Source organism: Petaurus breviceps, unplaced genomic scaffold (genome assembly GCF_028583685.1).
Source record: "Petaurus breviceps papuanus isolate PSGF00001 unplaced genomic scaffold, PetGlider_PUasm1.0 688, whole genome shotgun sequence".
NCBI classification, from domain to species: Eukaryota; Metazoa; Chordata; class Mammalia; order Diprotodontia; family Petauridae; genus Petaurus; species Petaurus breviceps.
Genome location: NW_027186457.1, coordinates 13,977,802 through 14,000,733, shown reverse-complemented (window position 1 = coordinate 14,000,733; position 22,932 = coordinate 13,977,802). Strand labels below are relative to the sequence as shown.

The window sequence follows — 22,932 nt, the reverse complement described above, 5'->3', positions numbered from 1 at the left end:
GCTTAGGGTCAGCCAGGTGGCTCAGCAAGTAAGAGCACGGGCTCCAGTGTAGGGATGACCTGGGGATCAAATCCAGGCTCAGAAACTTAGCACCACACCCAGTAATAACTGGCCATGTAACCTTGAGCAAGTTACTTAACCCTAATTGCTTAAAAATTAAAAAAAAATAGAATGATTGATCACCAAGCCAGAACAGATCAAGATGATTCAAAAATTATTTTAAAATATAGGTCGTTTAACTTTTTGGAACCATTATCTTCAAGTCTAGTTTCACACTCATCATTATTTTACTAGTTATTACGTTTTAATTTAAGTGTGATTTTGATTTCTTACTAAAAACTCACGAGTGAGTCACTGGAATCTCAAGTCTTACTCATAAAAGACTTATAACATTCAAACACATTAACTAGTTTAATGGTTCAGAATAACAAAATCAAATATACATCAAAATTTAATGACTTAGTGGACATTAGTTCCATCTTTTGGAAAACAGTATTAAGACTTTTCTCCCACTTAAAAAAAAAAGTCTATCATGCAAGTGTATCAACATGTCTATTGTTTTGCCGTATCTAAAATAAGTATCTCTGAAACACATTCATACTCTGGGAATGCTATTCCATGTAGTTGGTTACTGCTAATTAGCATTGCTATACCCATAAATTTAGAAAAATTAGCCCTCTTGTAAAAACATTCTAATCACACAAAACTTAATTTTCACCAAAATGATTACTACATTTCCCAAAAACCTGAAAGACACTGGTGCTGCTTCTTCATATTTCTCCATATTACCCAACTACAATGAATACAACTATCCTCCAATTTGGTTCTCTCTTGTTCAAGCTCTCATTTTAAAGGGGGGGGGGGAGAGAATGAGGCAATCCTCATTTTTAAATAGAGATCTTTAATCTTCCAATAATGCCATGGAAAAAAGGTTGTTATGTGTAAAGTGCTACCTCCAACCCACAGCAGCAATTATACTAGCAAGCTACTGCCTGAAGGAGGATTTTGAAACAGATTACTACAATTTCATACCCAAAAGGCAAATAAAAAAAGTATTTAAAACTAGGAGAACTGAGAGTATTAAATGACATAAAATATTACTATAATTTTACTTTGAAATAAAATTTTATACCCTATTTCTATTTGGTGGGGGGGGCCTTATGAATAGAAAAATACACGGTGCCAATTTATGCTGCTTGATCCTTCAAGGTATTATTTAAATTCTAGTCTTAGGGTTAAGAGATATAATCCATGGAAAAATCAAAATGCACCTGACAAAAAATTTAAAAAGACATCCCACCCGCCCTTCCTCTTGTTGAAGGGCTCTCCTCCGATTTTCCTAAGAATTTTCTTGAAAACACTACCAAGTATTTAGATGTATGTGTGTGCGTGCGTGCATGTGTGTGTGTGTCTAGGCCCTCTATTTTAGAATGTAAGCTCCTATATAACATGGAGAATGACACCACTATTCCTTTTACCTCTTTAAAAATCACTTTCCACAGAGCCCAATACAATATTTGATAACAGAGATCTGAAAGAAACGCCACTGATCAATTAACATATTTAACTACAAAGTGAGATTCATAACTTGATGGGAGAAAACAAATACACTACAGAACTAAAAACCTCACTGAAATGAGAAGCACTATAACCAGAAGCTAAAAGCTCCTCGTATGCTGGGAAAATAATTGAGGATCTGAACATGATCCCCTTACCAGTTTTTTCCCCCTCTTCACTATTATTTCAAGCACACCCCCTGATGAAAAAAAGGGCACCCACACCAGAAACTGAGCACATTAAGATCCTAGATTCTTACTTTTGATTTTCTTCTTCTTCTGATTCTTCATGCTGGTCAAATAACTCCCACTTAGATGTTGTTACCGCTGAATAAAGGGAAAAAGGATGTAATTCCATAAGGTAAATTAACATTATTGTGGAAGCACAGTTGAGTTCCAGGTTTAGAGCTGGAGGCTTGCATTACACAAGTTTTTATCTGTATGGTATTAAACAGCCATCTCTTTGTTCTACATGCATTCCATTCCTCATGGGAATATGTAAGTTTAATTCTTTACTCAAACTTACATTACATTTCTATCTGAATTAACTAGGTGACTAATATTCTCATGCTTGTGTTGAAGATTCCTTGTTTGATCAGGAACTCCATACATTCCTGTGGACACACTATAAGCACCTTGTTTACATCCATATGTACACGTCATGAGCACACCCTGGCTTGGGGCATTCACAAAGGCAATCTAAGTACAGGAAGAGGGAAAAACTTCACCAAGAGTGGAGGGCTCGTTTCCTCCAATCTCCTAATCCCTACAGGAAAGAATGACTTTGAAATTGGCTCCCCAACGTCCTGGGATTCTGTACTTTGATTTTCCACTCAAAGTATGTCACTTAAGAGACTTTCAGTCAGCTAAACAAGGTTCTGAAATGAGACAGGGAACTTTACTGGTCTACTTAGAACTTAACAGGCCCTGTAGTGTCTCTGATTCCAAACCTGTTATATAAACATTTTCAGAGCTGCCCCTACCCTGACCCAGCCACAACAAGATGCCATCTGTAAAGTGCTACTTGGGGAAAAAAACTTAACAGAGTTAACATTCTGCTTACCTTGGGCTTCCAATTCCGATTCATCTACTGCTTCCCATTTGGATGGGGCTACTTTAAAAATGGGCTCGTTCTTTTTTGAGTCTTCTGAGGTATCCACTGTTGAGGCAAATAACTGCACTATTAGGGAAAGAGCTAACCAAGGACAGTAATACTAAAAAAAAAAAGTATCTACATCACTCATCAATGATTTTTAAAATGGTCATCTTGTGGCTTATTCACATTTTGTTTTTATAGTACATTCATTTCTGAAAATACTCCCCCACCAATCCTACCAACTTGCTCGACAAGTCATTTAACCTCTCTGCCTCAATTCCCTCATCTGCAAACTGGGAATGATTTAACATCTATCTTACAGCTGGGTGGCAAAGTAGGTAGAGCTTGGGTCCTGGAGTCAGAAGACCTGAGTTCAAATCTGGCCTCAGATATTTATTAGCTGCTTGACCCTGAACAAGTCACTTAACTGCACTTAACTGCAGCACCTCCCACCCAGGGTGGTCAGGAGAACCAAATGAGATAATAATCTGTAAAAAACTTAGTACTGAATACCTGGAACACAGCAGGCACCATATAAATGATGGCTATTATTACAGAGTTGTGTTGGGAGGTAATCAAATGAGAAAATGTATGTAAAACTATTTGCAAACCTGAAGATTCAAGAGTAGTCTGACACTGTATGAAACAAGAGAACAAGGTCACAAAAACCCAGAGAATAGAGAATCCCTAGAAGGAAAGGGGGCAACAGTGTCAAATGCTGCAGAGAGGCTGAGAAAAATGAGAGCTTGTGACAAGGCAAACAGATATGGCAACAATGAGAAACAAATATACATATGCATGTATCACACATATTTAGGAATCCAGTGCTTTTTCCAATACAGGAAGAAGAGGAACAAGGTCTGAATCCCACTTCTGTCACTTACTCTTTGTCTTACTTGGGCAAGTGCCTACAGGTCTCCATCTATAAAATATAAAGGCTGAACTGGATGACTTCTACCCCTTCTGGGTCTAAATCCTGCACCTCTATCAATGCAGAATGGCTGAGGCTCCGCAACTTCTAGTCTTAGAGCAGCCCTGAGCACTAGAGAGGAAGGGACAAGCCCAGGCAACCAAGGTCATCCTGATTCTAAGGTCAGACCATTCACTACCCAAGAAGCTACACTTACCTCTCAGTGTAATGTGTACACACACACACACACACACACACACACACATACACACACACACACACACAACACACACCCAACAACTTCTATAATTCATTTACTACTGAACATCCAGGCTTTTTTCCTTAAGCAACAAACACAAATCCAAATAAAATAAAGCATTTCCATCACAAAATCCTATGTAACATTTTTCATTATCTTCATCTAAAAGAATTAAGAATAAAATCTATTTAATTTCACATGTCAACCTATTTCCTTCTCTCTACCTAAAAATAAAAGTGAAAGTTTCTCTTACAAGGCACACCATCGAGATCATCATCAAGTGACTTTATGGGGACTCCATCAAGATCATCAATGGGAGTGGCATCAATAGGAATTCCATCTACATCTTCCAAGGGTGCACCATCAAGTTCTTCCTCAATGGGAGCCCCATCAAGATCATCTGGTACTTCCTACAGAAAAACAGACAAATTAAGGGCATCCTGTATTTTTTTTACCAGCTGCTGCTTTGACATTTACAACATCTTTCACAAACTAACAAGCTACTACAATTCTGGACAAATGAATGCCAGTTACCACATTTAAGATAAGGTCCATGGTTTATATTTCACTAGGATACAAATTCCTAGAGGGTTCAGTACCCATTTTCATATCTTCAGGGATTAGGACATGCTATGCACATACTAGGTAATCAATAAATATCTGCTAAATCAAACGATAAAGAGTATATGTCAATTAAGTTCACTGACAAAGTGAACAGAAAAAGAAAGAGCATGGTAAACTTTTTTGTACATAACTTTAAAACTAAATTGGTGGATTTTTTTTCAATGAAAATAAAAAGAAAATTATAGATGGTCCCATTAAAACATCAGTTTAGAGCTTGCTTTGCTCAACTAAAGTCATTATAAAGCTATTCAAAACACTAAATTCAACAGTTTAAGTATGCACAGCAACAGCTTTGATTATTATAGCCACATGTGCATTCACACAAAACTGTCAATCACTTTTTCTTTTCAGTATTCAATATAGCAAGATATTAATTTTCCAAGGAAACAAATTTAGCTGGTAAATAAATCTATCAATAATAAAAAATCAAAAATAAACAACTCAACAAATATTCATGGTTAGCAATGTAAAAAGTTATAGCATATATGATTTATTATATTTAAATCGAAGTGCTAACCCACCAAAAACAATTAAATTCTTTTCATCCTTCAAGATCCAACAAAGCTTTCCCTTCTCTTACTCTATACATCAGGAAAAGATCACTCCCTCTGAACTACTTCTGATTTGTACCAGTCATTTGGTACCTAATATTTAATAATAAAAGAACATATTAACATGTTGTCTTTTCACATGCCTAGGTTTCATGTCTATACTGTAAACTTTCACATGTTTATAAAAACACTCAAATAGTTGGTGTAGAGATTTTTTCAATCTTTGTATTTCTAACCCCAGCACCTATAACAGTGCCTAGAACCTTAATAATAAATGCTTGTTGGATGAATGATTAATGAGGTCAATATTAATTTATATTCAAGATTTCAAATTATTAGCTACTTTCAATCATTCTAAAAAGTTCTAATCCCAATGTTGACACTAGAGGAGCTTCCAGGGTTTTTTCCTGGACTAAAATTATGATTGTGAAGTATGTTTTAAGCTCTCTCTTTTCATAAAAATAAACATATTATCTTAAAAATCATCCTTTTGTGAAGAGATTTCTTTCAAATATGACAAAGTAAAAACTACAAACCTGCCCTAATCTACTTGATCAGGCTTAATCCTGTAGTAGGACTTTAGTAGGCTAAACAAAACTAAAATTATGGGGCCAGAGATTATTAGGAGAACATGCTTAGTTCCAATAAGTATTTGGGGTGAGTAGGAGGCTATTCTAGAGATGATGAGGGGGTGGTGGAAGGATTATTCTTATTCCAGATAAAACAGGATTAACTGCACTGCTTTTTTGTTACCTCATCCCACTCCTATAGGTTGAAGGTGTACAAATTACTCTTTGGCTTGTTTGTCTATTAAATTCTCGCCCAACACTGGTGATTTCTAGTCCTGTCACTTTGTCCTCCCCACATTAGTCTCCTCCTCCTGCTTCCATGTTCACTCTCCAGTAAGCACTACCACAGCAGAGAAGCTGTAAATCTTTCTGAAATGAACTTTGTGACAGTATCATCACAATGATTAATTCAAGACATCTAAGACACACACATACACATGTAGCATCAAAGCTGCCATGAGGAAATAGTATGAATTAAAGGAAGTCCATTTTGAAAATGTCTTGTGTTTTAACATTATTACTTAATAATCATCCTTTTGTAACCTCTATTATGTTGTATTGTATGGCAACTTATCCTATTCCCCAAAATGAAAGACGAGTGGCGACACCTACCTCTGTTTCTTTTTCTTCAATAATATTTACAAGTCCCAAAAATATATTTTGTAATTTGATCAAAAATGGTTCTGGATAAATTGCCCAGTCTTCCCATGCTCTGAAGCAAGTCATTACTCGTTGCTTAAAAAATAATAACAAAAGGAAACCAACAGTCATCTACCAAGAAAGTTAAAAAGCAAAGCTAGTACAGCTAAATTGTGGCCTGAGTCTCTCTAGTCACTGTACCACCTAGCTGCCCCATGACCACTTGATTTCAATAGTGTCTCATGAACTGAAGTGTCAAAAGAAGAGGAGTCTGGCAGAGTTATTACCCCCATTAAGGGTCACTTTACTAAAGAAGAAATGTATGATAAATCCTATCCATATGATCTCTCCTGAGATCATCTCTAGTCACCCCAAGTTATATCCCTTCAACAAACAAATTTTCTTAAAGATGTTATTTTCTATGAAGCATTAAAAACTATCTTGTATTGCTTTTCCTTAAAGTTGTCACGTATAACCCAGACACAATATATCATCATTAACAGCTTTATAGCACTTTGGTAAGGTTTGCAAGACCTTTACATATGTTAACTTTAACTTTTCACAATACTGTAAGGTAGGTGCTAATAATAGCCTCATATTCCAGATAAGTGATTTGCCTGTGGTCACACAAGCTAATAAGTGTCTGGAGGCAAGATGTGAATCAGGTTTTCCTAATCCCTGGTCCTTTTCACTTCACTGCACCACACCCAAAGATATAAAATATATTTCTTTCATGTGATAACTGGCTTATTTAATTCTATATCTCTACCTTCATACCACTATGCTACAATGACAAATTTTACTGAATTAAAAGAAGCAAAATTTGAAAAGTCGGCCATTTTTGGTATATGTCCTTACAAAGTAGGTGGTCTTAACAAGCTTTTTAACAAATGTCTGGGATACAGTGGTATAGGATATAGTTTTGTTTGTTTTCTAACTCAAGATAATTAGGTCAAAAAATATACATTTAAGAACTAGGCCAATGTATTTTTAATTAATTTTTGCCACAAAAGATGGTTTAATGCTTTTAAAAACAAAGATTATGAGATGTTCAGATTTAAAGTTCTATCAAAGAAAGCTGGGACTTTTAAAAAATACACACAAGAAAAAAATCTATACACATACCTTGAAGTTTTCAGATTGTAAGTGACCTTGAATTGTACGGTAGGTGGCATTGAGGTCTGAAAATATCTGACATAACTTTGTTTCAAAACTGTAATTCAAATAATATTATTTTAAAACTCTTAACAGAAATTGTCATAAAATAATTGTTTCTCCATCCTTGTCAATGAGTACTCAATTCCTATTCTTAAATACTTAACAACCAAGAACTAGTTACTAAATTACACAAGCAACAACTGTGAAGTTTTAAAGAAATGGAAATATTCTGAAGTTCTGCCAGTTTCATGTCCTTAGTACCATATTTTAACTTATGAAGAGCTTTCACAGACATTCTTTGATTCAAATAACTCGAGTCACTGGATTCAGTGAAGCTTAGTCTCCCAAAGCACAACTGTGGACAAGACCATAAACAATTCTTTATTACCCCCCATTTTACAAATAAGGAAACTGAGGTTCAGAGTTTAAATTATCAGCTGAAAACCACACAGCTCGGCAAGTAGGAAATTAATTCAGATTAATTCAAATTAATTCAGAACTAGGACACAAATCTGATTTGTACCTCAATGTTCCTTTTACTACACTACAAAATCTTACAAGCCTCTCTTAATTCTTTAATTAGGGAAACACTGAATTAACACTGCTTCAGTCCCAAGGGAGCAATGTTCCCAGACCATATGTAAAGAAAACCAATGGTCTAAATTTTTAATGTTTTTTTTAAAAACAGAAAAGTTTACTTTCAAAGAGAAACAGGAAAATGTTTCTAAAACTGGTCTATTTGATTTAGTGGGAAAGGAAGACCAAAAGAATAGGAAATAGAGAGGACAGTGGATTTGGGGCCAGAAGAATCCTAGACAGCCCACTCTGGGTTTGAAGTTTCCTGATAGTAAAATCAAGTGGTTGGACCAGAAGATCAGATGTCTATTACAGTTTCAAATCCTATCAAATATCTACCAATACATAAAAAAAATGGAAGCCACAAAAACAAAATCTAAAAGACTTATTTAATTACAACTTATTTTAATGATTATAAGTATCTTATAAGTCTGATATACCAGTATTATGACCAATTAAATCCAGAATAAGTGCCAGAACAATGGTATTTTTAAAAATAATGCCCTACGTGTTTCCAATTCCATATTTATAAAACATGAAATTTAAATGATTTTTTTTTTCATGGAGATGGGGCTGAAATATTTTTGGTTATTTAAAATACACCTTTTGTAGACCTCAAATTAAATTAAGTTTATACCTTTGATTTTAAAATTATAGGTACAAAACACTATACTTACAATTTTCTATAATATGAAGCATTGGCAACTTTTGCTGAAGAGTTATATAATACATCAGAAACCAGATATAATCTGGCAATCTGTAACAGAAAAAAATAAAAATGATTCACAATTATGACCACAAAGCCAACAGCAAATCTGTAACAGAACATGATGCTTCTTCCATTAAACTGTGACAAGGAATAACAGAGATAATCATGCTTATCTTCAAATAACTTGTTATCAACATAAAAAACATGCTCACTACAATTATTTCTTTAACAGAAATGCAAATTATGTTTAAATTTTATTGCACATGCTTTTCCAATCTAACATGTAAAAGATAAAAACTCCCTACTCATAATTTACTTAAGTATGTAAAACACAAAATGTTTTTCTTAAGAGAAATAAATTCATAGAGTAAAATATAACTTACCCAATCACAAAATACTTCGTGTAATAAAGTGCTAAAAAGAATTTAGATCTGACATAAGGTCACTTCTATCTCACCACCTGTTTAAAAGCTCAAGAAGAATGTCTACGTACCTTTTTAGGCAGTGGTGTTTTCAAGATGGACAATGACTCAGTAATACAATCCACTATTTCTTCCGCAGCTTCAGCATTATTAAGACAGAAAACCATTGCATCACCAATGTCATTTTTCCGAGGCGTTAATCCACGTAAGATTTCTTCTAATTTATCTCTCTGCCTGAAATAATTATTTTGCAAATTATAAATACTTTGGGTTTCACTGCAAGATTCTTGAAGGCAAGGGCTGTTTTATCTTTTCTTTGTATACCCAGCCCTTAGCATGGTGCCTGGCACATAATAGGTGCTTAATAAATGATAGTGTACTGGACTCCAAATGCCAAATACTTTAGTCTAACTTACAAGCATTAAAAAGTCATTTAGACGGCATCACATATTTCACCACCTAAGTATTTTAAAACACTTCCAAAATACAAGTTTTAGTAAAAAATGTGAAGAATGTACTTACTACCTGATAAATGTATTTCCTATATAAAAACAATAGTCATTACCGCTAAAGTAAAAAATAATTTACTAGCCCCCTTGAAAGCTAGCTCCCTCCCAGAGTTCCCCACTCCAAGGCACCAGAGAAGCATGAACAGGATCTAGTTTTCTATCTTTTCTTTCCTTCCTATGTGCCATCAACATTACTTGTGTCTTGTTTCAGTGCTCCCTTTGGCATGACTAAAGCAATCAAACCAATAGGAAATAAGAAGCACGTGTGAATGAGCAAACACACCCAATAAAAAACTGACTCCCCAACACCAAGCTCACAGTTATAGATTAAACAATAAAGAATAGTCCCTCTTTTTTCCATTTGGTTGGCAAATCTCCCTGGATGTCTAATCAACATCAATAAAACCCTGGGGCACATTATTTCACCTTTGAGTTTCAATGTCCTCCGCTGCAAAATAAGAGGAATACACTATGTTCTAGCTTTAAAATCCTGTGATCCCAAGTAGCCACAAGGGCCACCTTCCACTTCTCAAAACAAAGACTCTAGAAATTTTTGTAGATTACTTCTTGCATATCCCTACCAAAAGAATGCCTCCTAATCCTGCGAGTCTTATAGAAGATGGAACAAGTTTCTAACAGGCATAACAAGCAATCAGAACTTGGACATGAACCTGAAGCAGGTCTAAAAAAGTCCAAGTACTTAGAGAATGACAAGTGATAAGAAGACTAGGGGCTTACAGAAAATTGTAAAAATTGCCTGTTCCCCCAAACCAAGATCCTTTGGCACCCCCTTGCATAAAAGGCATTTTCTAACGGGCAAAGAACAGGTCAGACTGGGCTGATACAACAAAGAAAAAAAGAATGACAGCAGAAGCTTTACAGACACTATTCCAAGAAGCTTGGTTCCTGGAGAAAAGAGAAAGGGCAAAGACACCACAAAATGTTTTGTTAGTTGCTTTATAACTTAAAATGCCTGTGTGATAAAGAGGGCAGATGACCACCCAGTTGGTTGGGTCTCACAGAAAGAGAGGCTTTGACTAGTACTGAGGGATCACAGGACCATACAGTCTATAGCTGGAAAGAAAGGATCATAGGTCAATCTAGTCTGACCCTTTCATTTTACAAGGTGAGGAAGTTAAGTGATTCGCATGGGCATACTGGCAAATAATGGAAGAAGTGAGACTTGATATCCCAATTAAGCCCTGTCTACATTGCCTTCCTTGCTTTGGCTGCTGCTCTTAAGAAGTAGCCAGTGTAGAAGCAAAGCCAACCGGGTACAGCTACAATTTCTAATATGGTCATGACCAATCCCAGAAAATCTTGGACTCAAGTCTGGTGCAGGGTCTCAATGGTTGTGATGTTCTTAGCCACAGTGATGATCAGTTAAACTGTAGTAAGAACAATCTGGACAAAACTTAGTAAGACAATGAAGGACAGAAAACAATGAACTGGATCTGAAGTCAGAGAACCAGGATTCAAGTCTCGCCTCCAGCCCTGGCTAGTTCTGTGACTGGTTTGGGCCTTGTAGTACTAACTAGATGATTTGTCAGGTCCTTTCCACCTCTAAATCCATGATCTAAATCTCTTGTTCAAAGGCTAAAATATAATCCCAGATCCTCTGACTCTTAAACCAACACTCTGTCCATGGCACTGTGTCGCACTCAACTAAAATGTATTGAGTTGAAGAACGTTTATCACAGAAGCAGTAGAGATGAATGGCAAATGTTACTTAGTTATTAGTTACGTAAAGGAGTGGAAGTGAAATGAATAGGTAGTTCTCTTTGCCCTCTTTCCTGGAACCTCAAATTAAAACACGACAACTTTAAGATAATAACATTCTTGGCTTGGGGGCAAAACTGTTTCGAGACCAAAGGGAGGAGGAAAGAGACGCTCACTCTTCTTTAAGCGCTCCTTTCTTGCTAGGTTCCTCGACAAAAGCTTCCGTTTCTTGCTCTTCTGACATCCCATGCAGGTATGGATTTAATGGGGGTGGCCTCCAAAAAGATCCATTTTTGAACATACGAAAATCTTCTGTTCTCCACTTAGTTGGAGCATCTCCCTAAAAAACACCGAAATATAGGACAATGAGGTCTAAATTTACATATACTCAAAACTAAAGCACAAGTTGGGTTTACTTGCCTGTAGAATTGAATAAAGCTTCCATCTATAGTAAACATGGGCTGGAGTCTGGTTTTCAAATAAAAACCTAAAAAAAAAAAACACCAACAAATGCAGTTTAAATTTCCACTTGAATGATCTGACTATTCTTTCCAAATACAGGTACAAGTCAGAAATATCCCATTTGACTACTGTAAAAATACCACAAACAAGACCTTATACTGAAGGTCAAACAGGTAATTTTTTTCCCTCTAGCCTGATCTCATCTTACCAACAAATGACACAGTCATCATACACATAAATGCATTCTTCAGACAGAGGAATAAATTTTAATTCAGCCATACAAATCACTCTATTCTCAAACATTCATTCTAAACTAAATCTAATGAAATAAATCAAGCTATTCAAAGCATATCCCAACATGTCATCTCTTATCTGATGATTGCTACCCATTTAAGTGTAATCTTTAAAAACTCAGTATATGGAAACCAAAGGGTTACAGGACCATGGATTGAAAACTAGAAGAGTCCTGAGGGGTCATCTAATTGCACCCCCTCATTTTACAGATGATAAACTAAGGACCAGAGAAGTTACCTAACTTGTCCAAGGCCACACAGGTAGTAAGAATGCAGACATGCACTCAGATTCTGAGACTCATAGCCAACATTCTTTCAAGTAAACTACATTGCCAAAAAGTAATACCTTGCCATTTTTCTTTTCTTCTCAAGGCTGTTTCAAGACACTATGGAGGGGATTCAGTACTTTGCTTCCTCCTTTTAATAACCATGTCAGAGGTATTTAGCCTGTCATGATTCATTATTTATAAAGACTTTACTCCAAGTCTGAGGGTCTTCACCTGGGGTATGTGAATTTCTTTTATTTTGGTAAGTGTTACTTCAGTATAATTGGTTTCTCTCGCAATCCTACATATTTTATTTTACACATGTGCAAACATTCTTAAGTACACATAAGCCTCCCCAGACCACCAAATGGGCCAATGACACAATGAAAGTCAAGACCCCCTGCTCTAAGTCAAAACATTAGCCATGTGATGGAACTCTTAGGTTTTATCATTTAGTTGTGACATAATGAAGCTGCTTAATTCACTCATATGCAGCAAACACATAAATAACAAATATATCCTATTCTCCTACCTACTGAAATCTCCCTTTTCCTATTTAAAAAATATACTTTTGAAACCTAAATTTCAAAGATTAAACAACCAAGGACAATGTATGCAATAAAGGCAACATACACCCACCTGAACATAGGATTGTTGATTTCTCTATTCATAATCATGGCTTCAAACATTGGTCCTTCACGTACAACAAACTCTATCATTCGATGTATCAGTGCGAGCAAATTCCTATAACAACAACACAGTTAAAGAAAAATGGATTCAGACCTACCACTATATAAAACTATACTTCACCTAAGTTACTTTAATTGTGCAGGAAAAGATTATTTTGCTGACTAATACAGAATTTTATACCAGGTAAAAGTAATTTGGAGCAAATGTTAATGCTTTGCATTATGGGGAGAAGGGCAGGGCATGGTAAGGGGAGGGGAGGGAAACCACAACACATCCTGATAATATTAAAGAGTAAATTTTCGGAAATGTCACTCCTAATTTTCAATACTTAACTCAAAAGGTTACTATGAATCAGGGACTAAAAAGGAGGAATACTGATCATATATAAAAATTGGAAACTGAAAACTTACAAGCTATCTTAGTAATTTTACAAGAAAGTATTACTAAACTAACATCAGATAATGCAAAAAGCAAGTAAGATAACTTTTGTAGATACTATCACATATGGCTACAATTTACTAAAAACTGAAAACTACCAGATAAATAAGTATCTGGCCAGATTTAATAAGAATTCCATCTAATTTCCATGCTACAGAAATTTTTTTAAAAATACACATTTATGAACTCTACAGACCATTGTAGAACTGGACAATATATACTTTTCTGGTTCATACAAACCAGATGGAATTTTTATTGAATTTGACCCTTAAAGAGGCAACATCCTTTTGGTCTACAATACAAATAATATACATTTGTGAAATAAATGGAAAATTTTCCGGTTTGCAGATTAGAGGCTTCCAGCTTCAAAATAGTCCATGGGTAATAAATAAAGTTTTAAATGAAGGCTATTCCCCACTCTACTCAAAATACTGCCAAAAGGAGAAAATATAAGGAGGTTTTCCCAGGTTATATAACTTTAATGTTGCAGTATCTGGGCTAAATTTCAAAGTATTACAGCAGTCCTCTTTGCCTCTAAGTCTGTTAGCCAAGTTTGAAAAACAATTTTATTTCCTAAGAATCTGACAAAGGGTCCTAAAATTGTCAGATATATCTCAATTTACATTTGGAGATTTTAAAAAAATAATAGAATGTGAAGTTAGGTAAAATTATCTCAGCTATATCCTGGCCAAAGCATTAACAAATATTAATTGGGAAAAGCAAAAGGATGTTGGCTCTTGGTAAACTGCACAGACATAATTTATTTACCCTATTAGCACTGCCAGAACAATGTGTTCTCATATCTGCTACAACATATATTTTTAAATGTATTGTTATTTTAGAAAATATCAATTTATATGGCTTTATATCATTACCCTGCTTCAGAGTATATAATTAATCACCAAGAGATAAAATTTTATTGCTTAATTTCTCACATTTCTCAAACAAACCTACTTAACTGGACACTAAAACATCTACAAAAGTAAAAAAAAAATTAATTTAAGACTAAAAGGAAAAAATTTCTAATCTATAAAATATTTTAAACTAAGGAAAGGGTTGACTATCTAGATTTTTAACTGCTACTACAATGTTTTGGCTTTCACAATTAAAACAAATAACCCCAAGCACCCCTTAGGTTCATGACCTAGCCTATAAGTTATTTTTCTGTGCCTAAGTATTTACTTCTTTACAAGAACAAGAACCCTGCAAGAACATGTAGTTCTAAGTTCAAGTACTGAGAATATTGTCCATATTCATATAGTTATGGTATTCTTTTGGGCAGGGGTAGTAGAGGGAAATGATAATGAAATTATAATTCAATTTCTAAGGGTCCTGCACTAGTAGCCATCTTAAGGAGATGGGAAATGTGATTCCCATCATCAAATGTTCAAATATGGTCTACACATCCAGAAAACTAACAGGCTTATTAACTTTAAACTAGGGGCTTATTACTAATAATGAAACTTGAGACTTTTTCACCAAAACTACACTCAACAGATTAGATTTTTTTAAAGAAATAAACTAAGCCATACACAAAGATACTCCTTTCTGTAAGCTTTTTGAAATGCTACAAAAAGCAAAAAGACTTCTCTTTGAATGCTAAATAACATGAAAAACTAGTTTCAAATAGGCTTGCAACTTTAATAAATATCTAAACATTTATGATCAAAAATTTAAACTGCTTTCATTTAAGTAATGTAACTTTTAAAAAAACACCCTAAATATGAAAATTAGCTCCTCCTGGCACTAGCTTTACTCAAGCTCCTTGCCCTAAAAGTTGTGTTTTTTAAAAAACTAGTGCTCTTATTATTTTTTTAAAAAGGGACTGTTTTACAATAGAATGAAAACAGTGTAGTACAAAAAGATGATAGTTTTTTAAAGTGCATTATTTAAAAATGTCAATTATCTTACTCTGGGCAACAAAAAAATAAAAATGTCTCTCAGTTATAATAAAACCACATTTATTGGAGTCGATCGTACCAATGTCTGGTCAAAAACTGTATACTTTCCCAATCCATCCCATGATGTTTTCCTGGTCCCCCGCTGCCGCAGACAGTTCAGCTGGTGTTGCTCACCAAGGCCAATGTCAAAGAGAATTTGGTATTCTTTTGTGTTCATTTATTATCCAACCAGTGTTGTGTTCCTGTGTTTGGGAAAAGGCTTAGCTTGACTGAGCAAGAGCATACCTAGAGAAACGCCTCTGCTTTTAATTAAACACTATCTTTATAAAGAGAAAAGGGGGGGGGGGGGGGGAGAAGAAAAACAAAGAAACTCAACTATCTTTCACAGTGAAGAATTGCTTCCCCTGTACAGTGTTCAAGAATGAGATTTTTTTTTAAATCATTTAAAGATCTACAAAATAAATCTTTAAGTCTACCAAACTCTTCTCAACCAAGATTGCACATTAAATGCATATAATTCAGAGAATTACAGAAAGTTGTGACACATGAGGTAGAAAACATAATACAATCTAAAGCATCCACAGTATGCAAAAAGCCCATTAAAGATTTAGTCTTCATACCATTTGACTATCATTTTCAAATGAAAATAACCACATCCTACTCTACAAAAACTATAATTCTGTATATTATACTAAAAAGGAAGAAAAGTAGTGACATAAAATTGCAAAATATAAATTATGAATTAGTAAAATTCCCAATTCTCCCCCACAAGTAAGAGGAAAGAACCATTGCTCAGTCAAGCCATTACCTTTTCCTCAACACCATTTTTTTAATTCAGAAGGGGATATTTTCTATATTTAGATCAGTAATAATAAAGAAAAACATGTACCTTTCTGTTGGGATAACCACTTTGACTATGGCTTGCGACAGAGTCTGTATATGAAGTCACATCAGATAATAAACATAGAATATGTGAGTATTGTTAACAAGTAACAAGCAAAAATATACATATGCATTGAAAATACTACACATCTAATCATAAGTTTTGCAGGCAATCACTGCTGTGAAGTTATACACTAAGCAATTACATATATGCAAATGGATGTGTTCAGTGAACCATGAATGTTCACTAAATGCCAAGAATCAGAACATTCCTGCCAGAATGCACATCAATGCCCGGAATCGGTACTACACTGAGAAGTCTAAGATAAGGATTTTAATTTGTGAAATCATTAACTGTTTGCCTTGGACCGTACAAGTTTACTACTTTGTTCCCAAGCCTTTAAAACCAGCCCTGTCATTTTAAGTGTAATTCATTAAAGAACCAACAAATTCTTACAACTGTAAATTAAGTTGGTTTTATGTTTATAAAAAAGTAAAGAATACTCACCCTTTAGTATGTTTTTACTATAGTTAGTTGCTTTAACAAACCACACATACCCTAAAAATTCTGACACCTAGTTGGTCCTTAAACATTACGTCAGCTAGTTGCCATCTAAACAAATCAACTATTTAGGAGGTAATTCTAATTGAAAACTAAACCAACTGATTACAAAGTAGAAGTTTCTTAAAACAAAATGAATTTAACTGCAAAACTAGCACCTAAATAATAAACCTGAAACAACAGGGAATAAGGAGGGAGAAAAAATAACTAAAAATTGGAAAAGCATAACTAAATTTAAAGGAGTGACAATAACAAAAATATGGCCTGATATTCCTGAGGCCTCATTTCAATACTGGGGTTTCATGGGCTAAGGCAGGGAACAGACTATATGTATCTTTAAGGGTTACCAAACAGATAAGCACACACAATTCTATAAAATTGTAGAAAAGAAAAACTACCATAAGATTTAGTATTTACAAATTAGATGCGGCCCTATGTACATTTTTAAAATTACCTTCTCAAAATCCTCCTTGCTTTTAGGTGGAGGTAACATTGGAGCATTGGGATTCTTTAATCTCTCTCTAGGCTGAGCATTGAAAGGCAGGCCGGATGGTGGGGGAGGAAGAGTGTGTTCCATCATAGAAGGTGGAATGTATATTGGATGTGGTGGAATAGGTACAGCTTTGCCCCACCCTAGTTTCATTTCAAAGGACATGATCATCTTTCCTACAATAAAGAAAGAGTTACTTCACCAAATATTTGGCTTATAAACAAAACCTGATATTTTAAATTGCATTTGGATTTTTTAAAGTTTATTTTTAAATTTAAAACTACATTTCAAACGGTGAAAAGATTCTAAGGCTTCTGGGCAGATCAGTGATGCTTACCATTTAAGTTTTTCAAAGCTCTCTCAGCATCTCTTCTATTCATGAAGGCCACAAAACCACAATTTCTTTCTCTTGCTCTTTCCTCGTCTGTTCTTGGCCACATAATTTTGACACTGGCTAATGGTCCAAACCTCCCAAATTCCTGGCATAACATTTCTTCATTCATCTAAACAAGATGAATACACACTTTTATTCAAATTAAAACTCATTAATTCATACTTACGAATTTTTAAAATAGAATTTGTAATTTACTTCGAATGGGTCAAATTGTTACAATGAACCTTCAAGGGACACTGAAACAATTTCATTATGAATGAATTTCACCAATGAACTATTAAAAATCACATTCTCAATCTGTAAGATCACAATATAGAGTTATTACAGAGTCCAGCTCTGACTTAGTGGGGAAAAAAGTCAACAGAATTTACAGAATAAAGGCAAGAAAGCAAACTACTTTATTTATTCCTTCATCCCTACCCACTTTCCTTCTTTCAAACTTCTAGAGGAGGAAGTTATTTTATTTTAGTAGATGCCTTAGGAATTAAAGCTGTATTTTTATGGTAGAGTTATTTAGGCTGTTTAAGGTGGAAAAGAGAAAAAGATGCTTAGAAAGCAGACCTAGAAAAACCTCATATTTTTTTCCCTTTCATAAATTAATACTCTAAAATATGAACATCAACAAATAGAGGAAAGGAAAGTGACAAGTATACTATAGGAGGCAAAATGTACAGAATATCCTTTATTTCTCTACAACTCAAAAGTACAGGTAGGATAGAGCTAGTTGGACAAAACATAAAAGACAATCGGCCAAATAATGTGCTAACAAGTTTGTTCATAGTGGAGTTCGATCATAATGTTCCAATTTCGTGAAGAAATCTTAAGACAGAATATAGCTGCAAGTATATCCAATTCCAAATTAATGGTCTGCTTACTATAGCAATTTTTAATACAATAAATGAACACGGGCACTCTTGGAATGTGCAATGAAATTATTTACTGATATCTATTCCATTGTGTTACAGACAAGATGCAAGATGTTCCTATGGTGTTTGTTATAGAAAATTACATAGACAGCAGAAAACATGCTTAAGGTGGAAAGGAGAACAAAAGGACACTTAGAAAGGGGACCTAGGATTACTCCTTGACACCTAAAGAATAAATCACTATTACTAGAGGTCATAAGCAATGGCTTGTAAAATATCTTTTCTCTTAGTAATAGGGCTAAAAAAAAGTTCTTCAAACAAATATCAATGAAAATCTATTAGAAAAGCCATTGTTGCTAGTCCTTCCTTTTCAAAGAAGACCAGTGATATCACTATGCTCATAATAAAAAGTGATTTGTCACCTGACAATTTTAAATTCTTTAAGCACATATTTCAATGATACTCTACAGTATGGAAGTTAATTGCCTCAAAGGTTACCAATCTACTTTTTTAGACTGTTTTCTTCCAGAAAGAAATATGCAGTAATATTCTGCTTAGATCTATATTATTACCTGGGGGTTAATGTTTCCAAGGTATAAATTTGTAGTACTTGGATCCCCCACATCATGCGAGCCAGGCGCATAGTCATCAAGAACTAGAACAAAAAAGAACAAGGATTGTAACCCTCAGAATAAAAACACTGTTCAGAATTTGTACCATGTTAAAGAGCAAGAAACTATATTACCACCAGATGATCTATTTCTTCGGGAAGGCGCGTCCACTAAAAAAAAAAAAATAAACAAAATAAGACATCCTTCCCTTTAATTCCATTATTATTTCATCAAAGACACTCCTTAAAATAAATGTTACTTACTAGAACGACGCTGACCATCTGAATCTGACTGAGGGGGTTCAAAACGACTCAGCCTGCCTTTCGTTTTATGTCTTTCATCACGCTCTTCTTGAATTCTGTTGAAAATATTTTAAATCACTAGCAATGAGTCAAAAAATATGATCCTAGTGATTCTGAGTAAAAAAAAATTACGCATATACTATATTCAAATCAGGTGATTTTTATTTCTTTCATGCTGGCAGTCATATTTATTACTTTTAGGAATAAAAGAACTTGATTACAAACTACATCTGCCATACAAGACAGCCCAGATAAAATTCAATCCCTTAGTTAAAGTACAAAGGCAACTTATGCCTATTATACTACTAATACCAAGCCTGAGACAGAAGAATTATTTTTAAAGTATTTCTTTTAAATTATTACATTTAATGGGGAGGAAATTAAGTTACAACTATTGAGAATTTATCGGGTCCTCTCCTATTTTTTTCCTCAAGAGGAATATATTTTTCCACTGCAAACAGGACTCCGGCCATTAGATAAAGCATTTTAATTCAACCCACATATGGGAAAATTACCAAGAGGCATGACTGTGAATTTTATTATAAGTTCATTTTCAAACCCTGCCCCACAAAACATAATCATAAAATCTTAAAAGAAAAACACCCTAATGACACAATAGCTGGTAATAACTAACAGGCACACTGTATGGGTCTGGCCTGGCACCCTTATTCTCCACACTGTAAAACTTACTGTTTTAGTTCTTCTTTGAAGAGTTCCAGATTGCTCTTTTTCTTTTCTTTCTCCCCCTTCTTCAGTGGCTATGAAGGACATGACAAGTTATGCTTCAGAAAACGGAAGGTTTAACAAAACGAATGGTTCAATAATTACACCATTTCTAAACCATATTTACCTCTTGGCCACTGATTTCTTTAATGTCACTCAATAATAAGATGATGCTGGTAAAAATAAAGCTTATCATACTGTCAAATATCTTATATCTAAAAAAAAAGCAATTTTGGCACTATCCTCGAAATAATGAGGTAAAAGAAAAATTTTAGCCCAATATACCTGAAGCATTTTGCTATTTTTAAGAAACATACAAAAACTCATACATCTAAATAAGTATTGTGATCCAAAGCAGTCACTGTGGGAGATTATACACTTATCCAAAAGATACTGCTTAATATATTTTTGCATCAATTCTTACAACTGCCTTCAAAGCCAGTTTAGAAGGTAAAAAAGGGAACTAAAATATAAGAAAAAAAAATCAGTCTCATTACTTTATCCTGGTATCTTCTTTTTGACCAAAAGAATATATTTATACTCTGTCTGATCACTCCATTTATTCATTGGACTTGGCTCCAGGTGACTTTTGGCTGTTTCCAAAACTATCCTCAAAAGGATAAAGACTACTAATGTTATATATGTTCAAAAGAATGTGTACAGACTCTGAAGAATATCCCATATGAGGAATCTCAAAAACATTATGAATAATGGGAGCTATTAGAGTAAGTGTATTATGCCCCCTAAGTTGACTTCAAAGGGCACAATGCTCATTTATATGTAAAACATATGGTATGTTCGTTTAAAATATAACCATAACTTGTGGGTATATTTTAAGCTGCAACCAAGTTTTCTTAACATACACTAACTGAAGCACCAACTACTGGGTTAGTATCAAATGTATGAACATTTTGAAGAAAAATGCAAATTCTTGTGCCATAGCAGTATACCTAAAGGAAGCAAAAGAAGAAACTGTTTAAAACTTAAAGCCTGTCAGTGGTCATGTGCCATGTGCTGATATATTACAATCTTCTGAATGTGAATGCTATTGGGTTAGAAAACGCCAAAACTCACCACCTCCAAAAAAAATACCAAAGTCCTGCTTACAGTGGAAGTACAGAAAGTACTCTCAGCAAGGTCATCCACATAGACATGAAAGTTCAGTGATTTCTGAGTATGACTTACAGGTTTTTTGGTTTCTATCACAAGAAGGGATGGTGGTCTTTCATTAGAGGACTGATTGGGTGCATTCTTTTGATCTGCAAATCGTGAGGATGGCTTGTAGATTTTGCCTCGTTTTTCATCTGTTTCATGTTCTTCTATAATTTAAGAAATTGGGATAATGCTTACAATATATTAAGTTTCAAACCCATTTTTAAAATAAACAAGCATTTAAGTACCAACTATGTGCTAAGCATTGTGCCAGGTGGGAGATAATGGCTGAGAGGACAAAAAATGACTTCTGGCACATCTGCCAAAGGTGAATAAAATTGGTTAAAGCCCAGAGATATAGATATAAATATACACACATATATAATATGTATATCTTATATGTGTTGCTTGCTCATAATCACTCTACTGATGCTGCAAGAGTAAAATTGCTTAACTTTAATAAGCACTGCTCGCCCACCTATACTGATTACAACATAAATTCCAATTTCATTAACACTGATTGGCATATACAATGTCCAAGGTTCAGTGCTAGGTGACTGGGATGGGAGTTTGGAGGGGTAGGGGGGGAGAGATGGAGATGGTGGAGTTGATACAAAAATAAGACAGTCCTTGTCCTCAAGGAATTTGCAATCTAGTAAGAAGAATAAGAGATATACATTATAACACAAAGATAAATATGAAGGTGAACAAGAAATACCAAAAATTTAATATTCCCCCCCCCAAAAAAAAGGATCACATCTGACTAGTGTGGTAGGGGAAGTAAAAAAAAAAAAAAAGCACACAAGGAAAGTATTATTTGAGTTCAGTAAAAAAAGAATTTTAATTTGCAGAGCTTTGCAAACTGATGGACAAGGGGCATTAAAGCACTCAACATGTTTTGGGAATGGTAAATAAACCAGCATGGCTAGAGCATTGAGCTCCTGAAGGGAAATAGTGTGAGGTAAGAATTAAAAGGCAGAAATTAAGACTGTGTTCAGTCTTGAATACCAACCTTAAATAGGTCAGACTTTGCCAGTTTAACCACCCTAAATCTCTCTATTAAATATTTACAGAGGGGTGGCTTGGTGGTGCAGTGAATAGAGCAACAGTCCTGGAGTCAGGAGGACCTGAGTTCAAATCCAGCCCCAGACACATAACACTTTCTAGCCATGTGACCTTATGCAAGTCACTTAACCCAATTGCCCTGCCCTCCTCCCTCCAAAAAAAGCAAAAAAAAAATTTACAGAGAACTTTTGAAATGTTCAAACAAAAAGGTACTAAAATAGTAAGTGGATCATGAGGTTTTTTTCCTTTTTTTTACTGTCTATACTTCTCCCATTTCCTTTTTTTATTATTAGCAAATCCACTAGAGGGTACTAGAGGGTAGAAGGAAATTCTAATTAGAAATTTTCTCCATTTGTTACCTCTCCCAGAAAATATAGAAGGAAAAACAAAAATTCATGTATGAATGAAGCCTGGAGTTTATTTATGGAATTCAATGACCCCTTTTCACAACTGCAAAGAATAATGTAAAGTTAGCAGGATTATACCATGTGTTCCTTTCAATTTCATACCTTGAGATAAATCTGAAATTACTCATGAT

At 34.6% G+C, this 22,932-nt stretch overlaps 1 protein-coding gene across 4 annotated transcripts in view; it reads right to left on the bottom strand.

The window, feature by feature from the left end:
* U2SURP (U2 snRNP associated SURP domain containing) overlaps positions 1 to 22,932 on the bottom strand; it is a 105,264-nt gene that overhangs the window by 44,017 nt on the left and 38,315 nt on the right. For 2 of the 4 annotated variants that reach the window (XM_069104695.1, XM_069104693.1), the window contains exons 6-23: positions 21,363 to 21,496; positions 20,145 to 20,212; positions 19,416 to 19,510; positions 19,287 to 19,322; positions 19,114 to 19,196; positions 17,619 to 17,784; positions 17,246 to 17,457; positions 16,237 to 16,280; positions 12,958 to 13,062; positions 11,714 to 11,784; positions 11,474 to 11,633; positions 9,141 to 9,303; positions 8,616 to 8,695; positions 7,330 to 7,417; positions 6,178 to 6,300; positions 4,075 to 4,231; positions 2,620 to 2,715; positions 1,817 to 1,883 (exon numbers count right to left, since the gene is read on the bottom strand). In XM_069104695.1, coding sequence (XP_068960796.1) covers positions 1,817 to 1,883; positions 2,620 to 2,715; positions 4,075 to 4,231; positions 6,178 to 6,300; positions 7,330 to 7,417; positions 8,616 to 8,695; positions 9,141 to 9,303; positions 11,474 to 11,633; positions 11,714 to 11,784; positions 12,958 to 13,062; positions 16,237 to 16,280; positions 17,246 to 17,457; positions 17,619 to 17,784; positions 19,114 to 19,196; positions 19,287 to 19,322; positions 19,416 to 19,510; positions 20,145 to 20,212; positions 21,363 to 21,496 — 1,948 coding nt within the window. Of the gene's footprint in view, positions 1 to 1,816; positions 1,884 to 2,619; positions 2,716 to 4,074; positions 4,232 to 6,177; positions 6,301 to 7,329; positions 7,418 to 8,615; positions 8,696 to 9,140; positions 9,304 to 11,473; positions 11,634 to 11,713; positions 11,785 to 12,957; positions 13,063 to 16,236; positions 16,281 to 17,245; positions 17,458 to 17,618; positions 17,785 to 19,113; positions 19,197 to 19,286; positions 19,323 to 19,415; positions 19,511 to 20,144; positions 20,213 to 21,362; positions 21,497 to 22,932 lie in introns of those variants that run through there. The other 2 variants (XM_069104694.1, XM_069104696.1) reach the window with 2 other exon arrangements.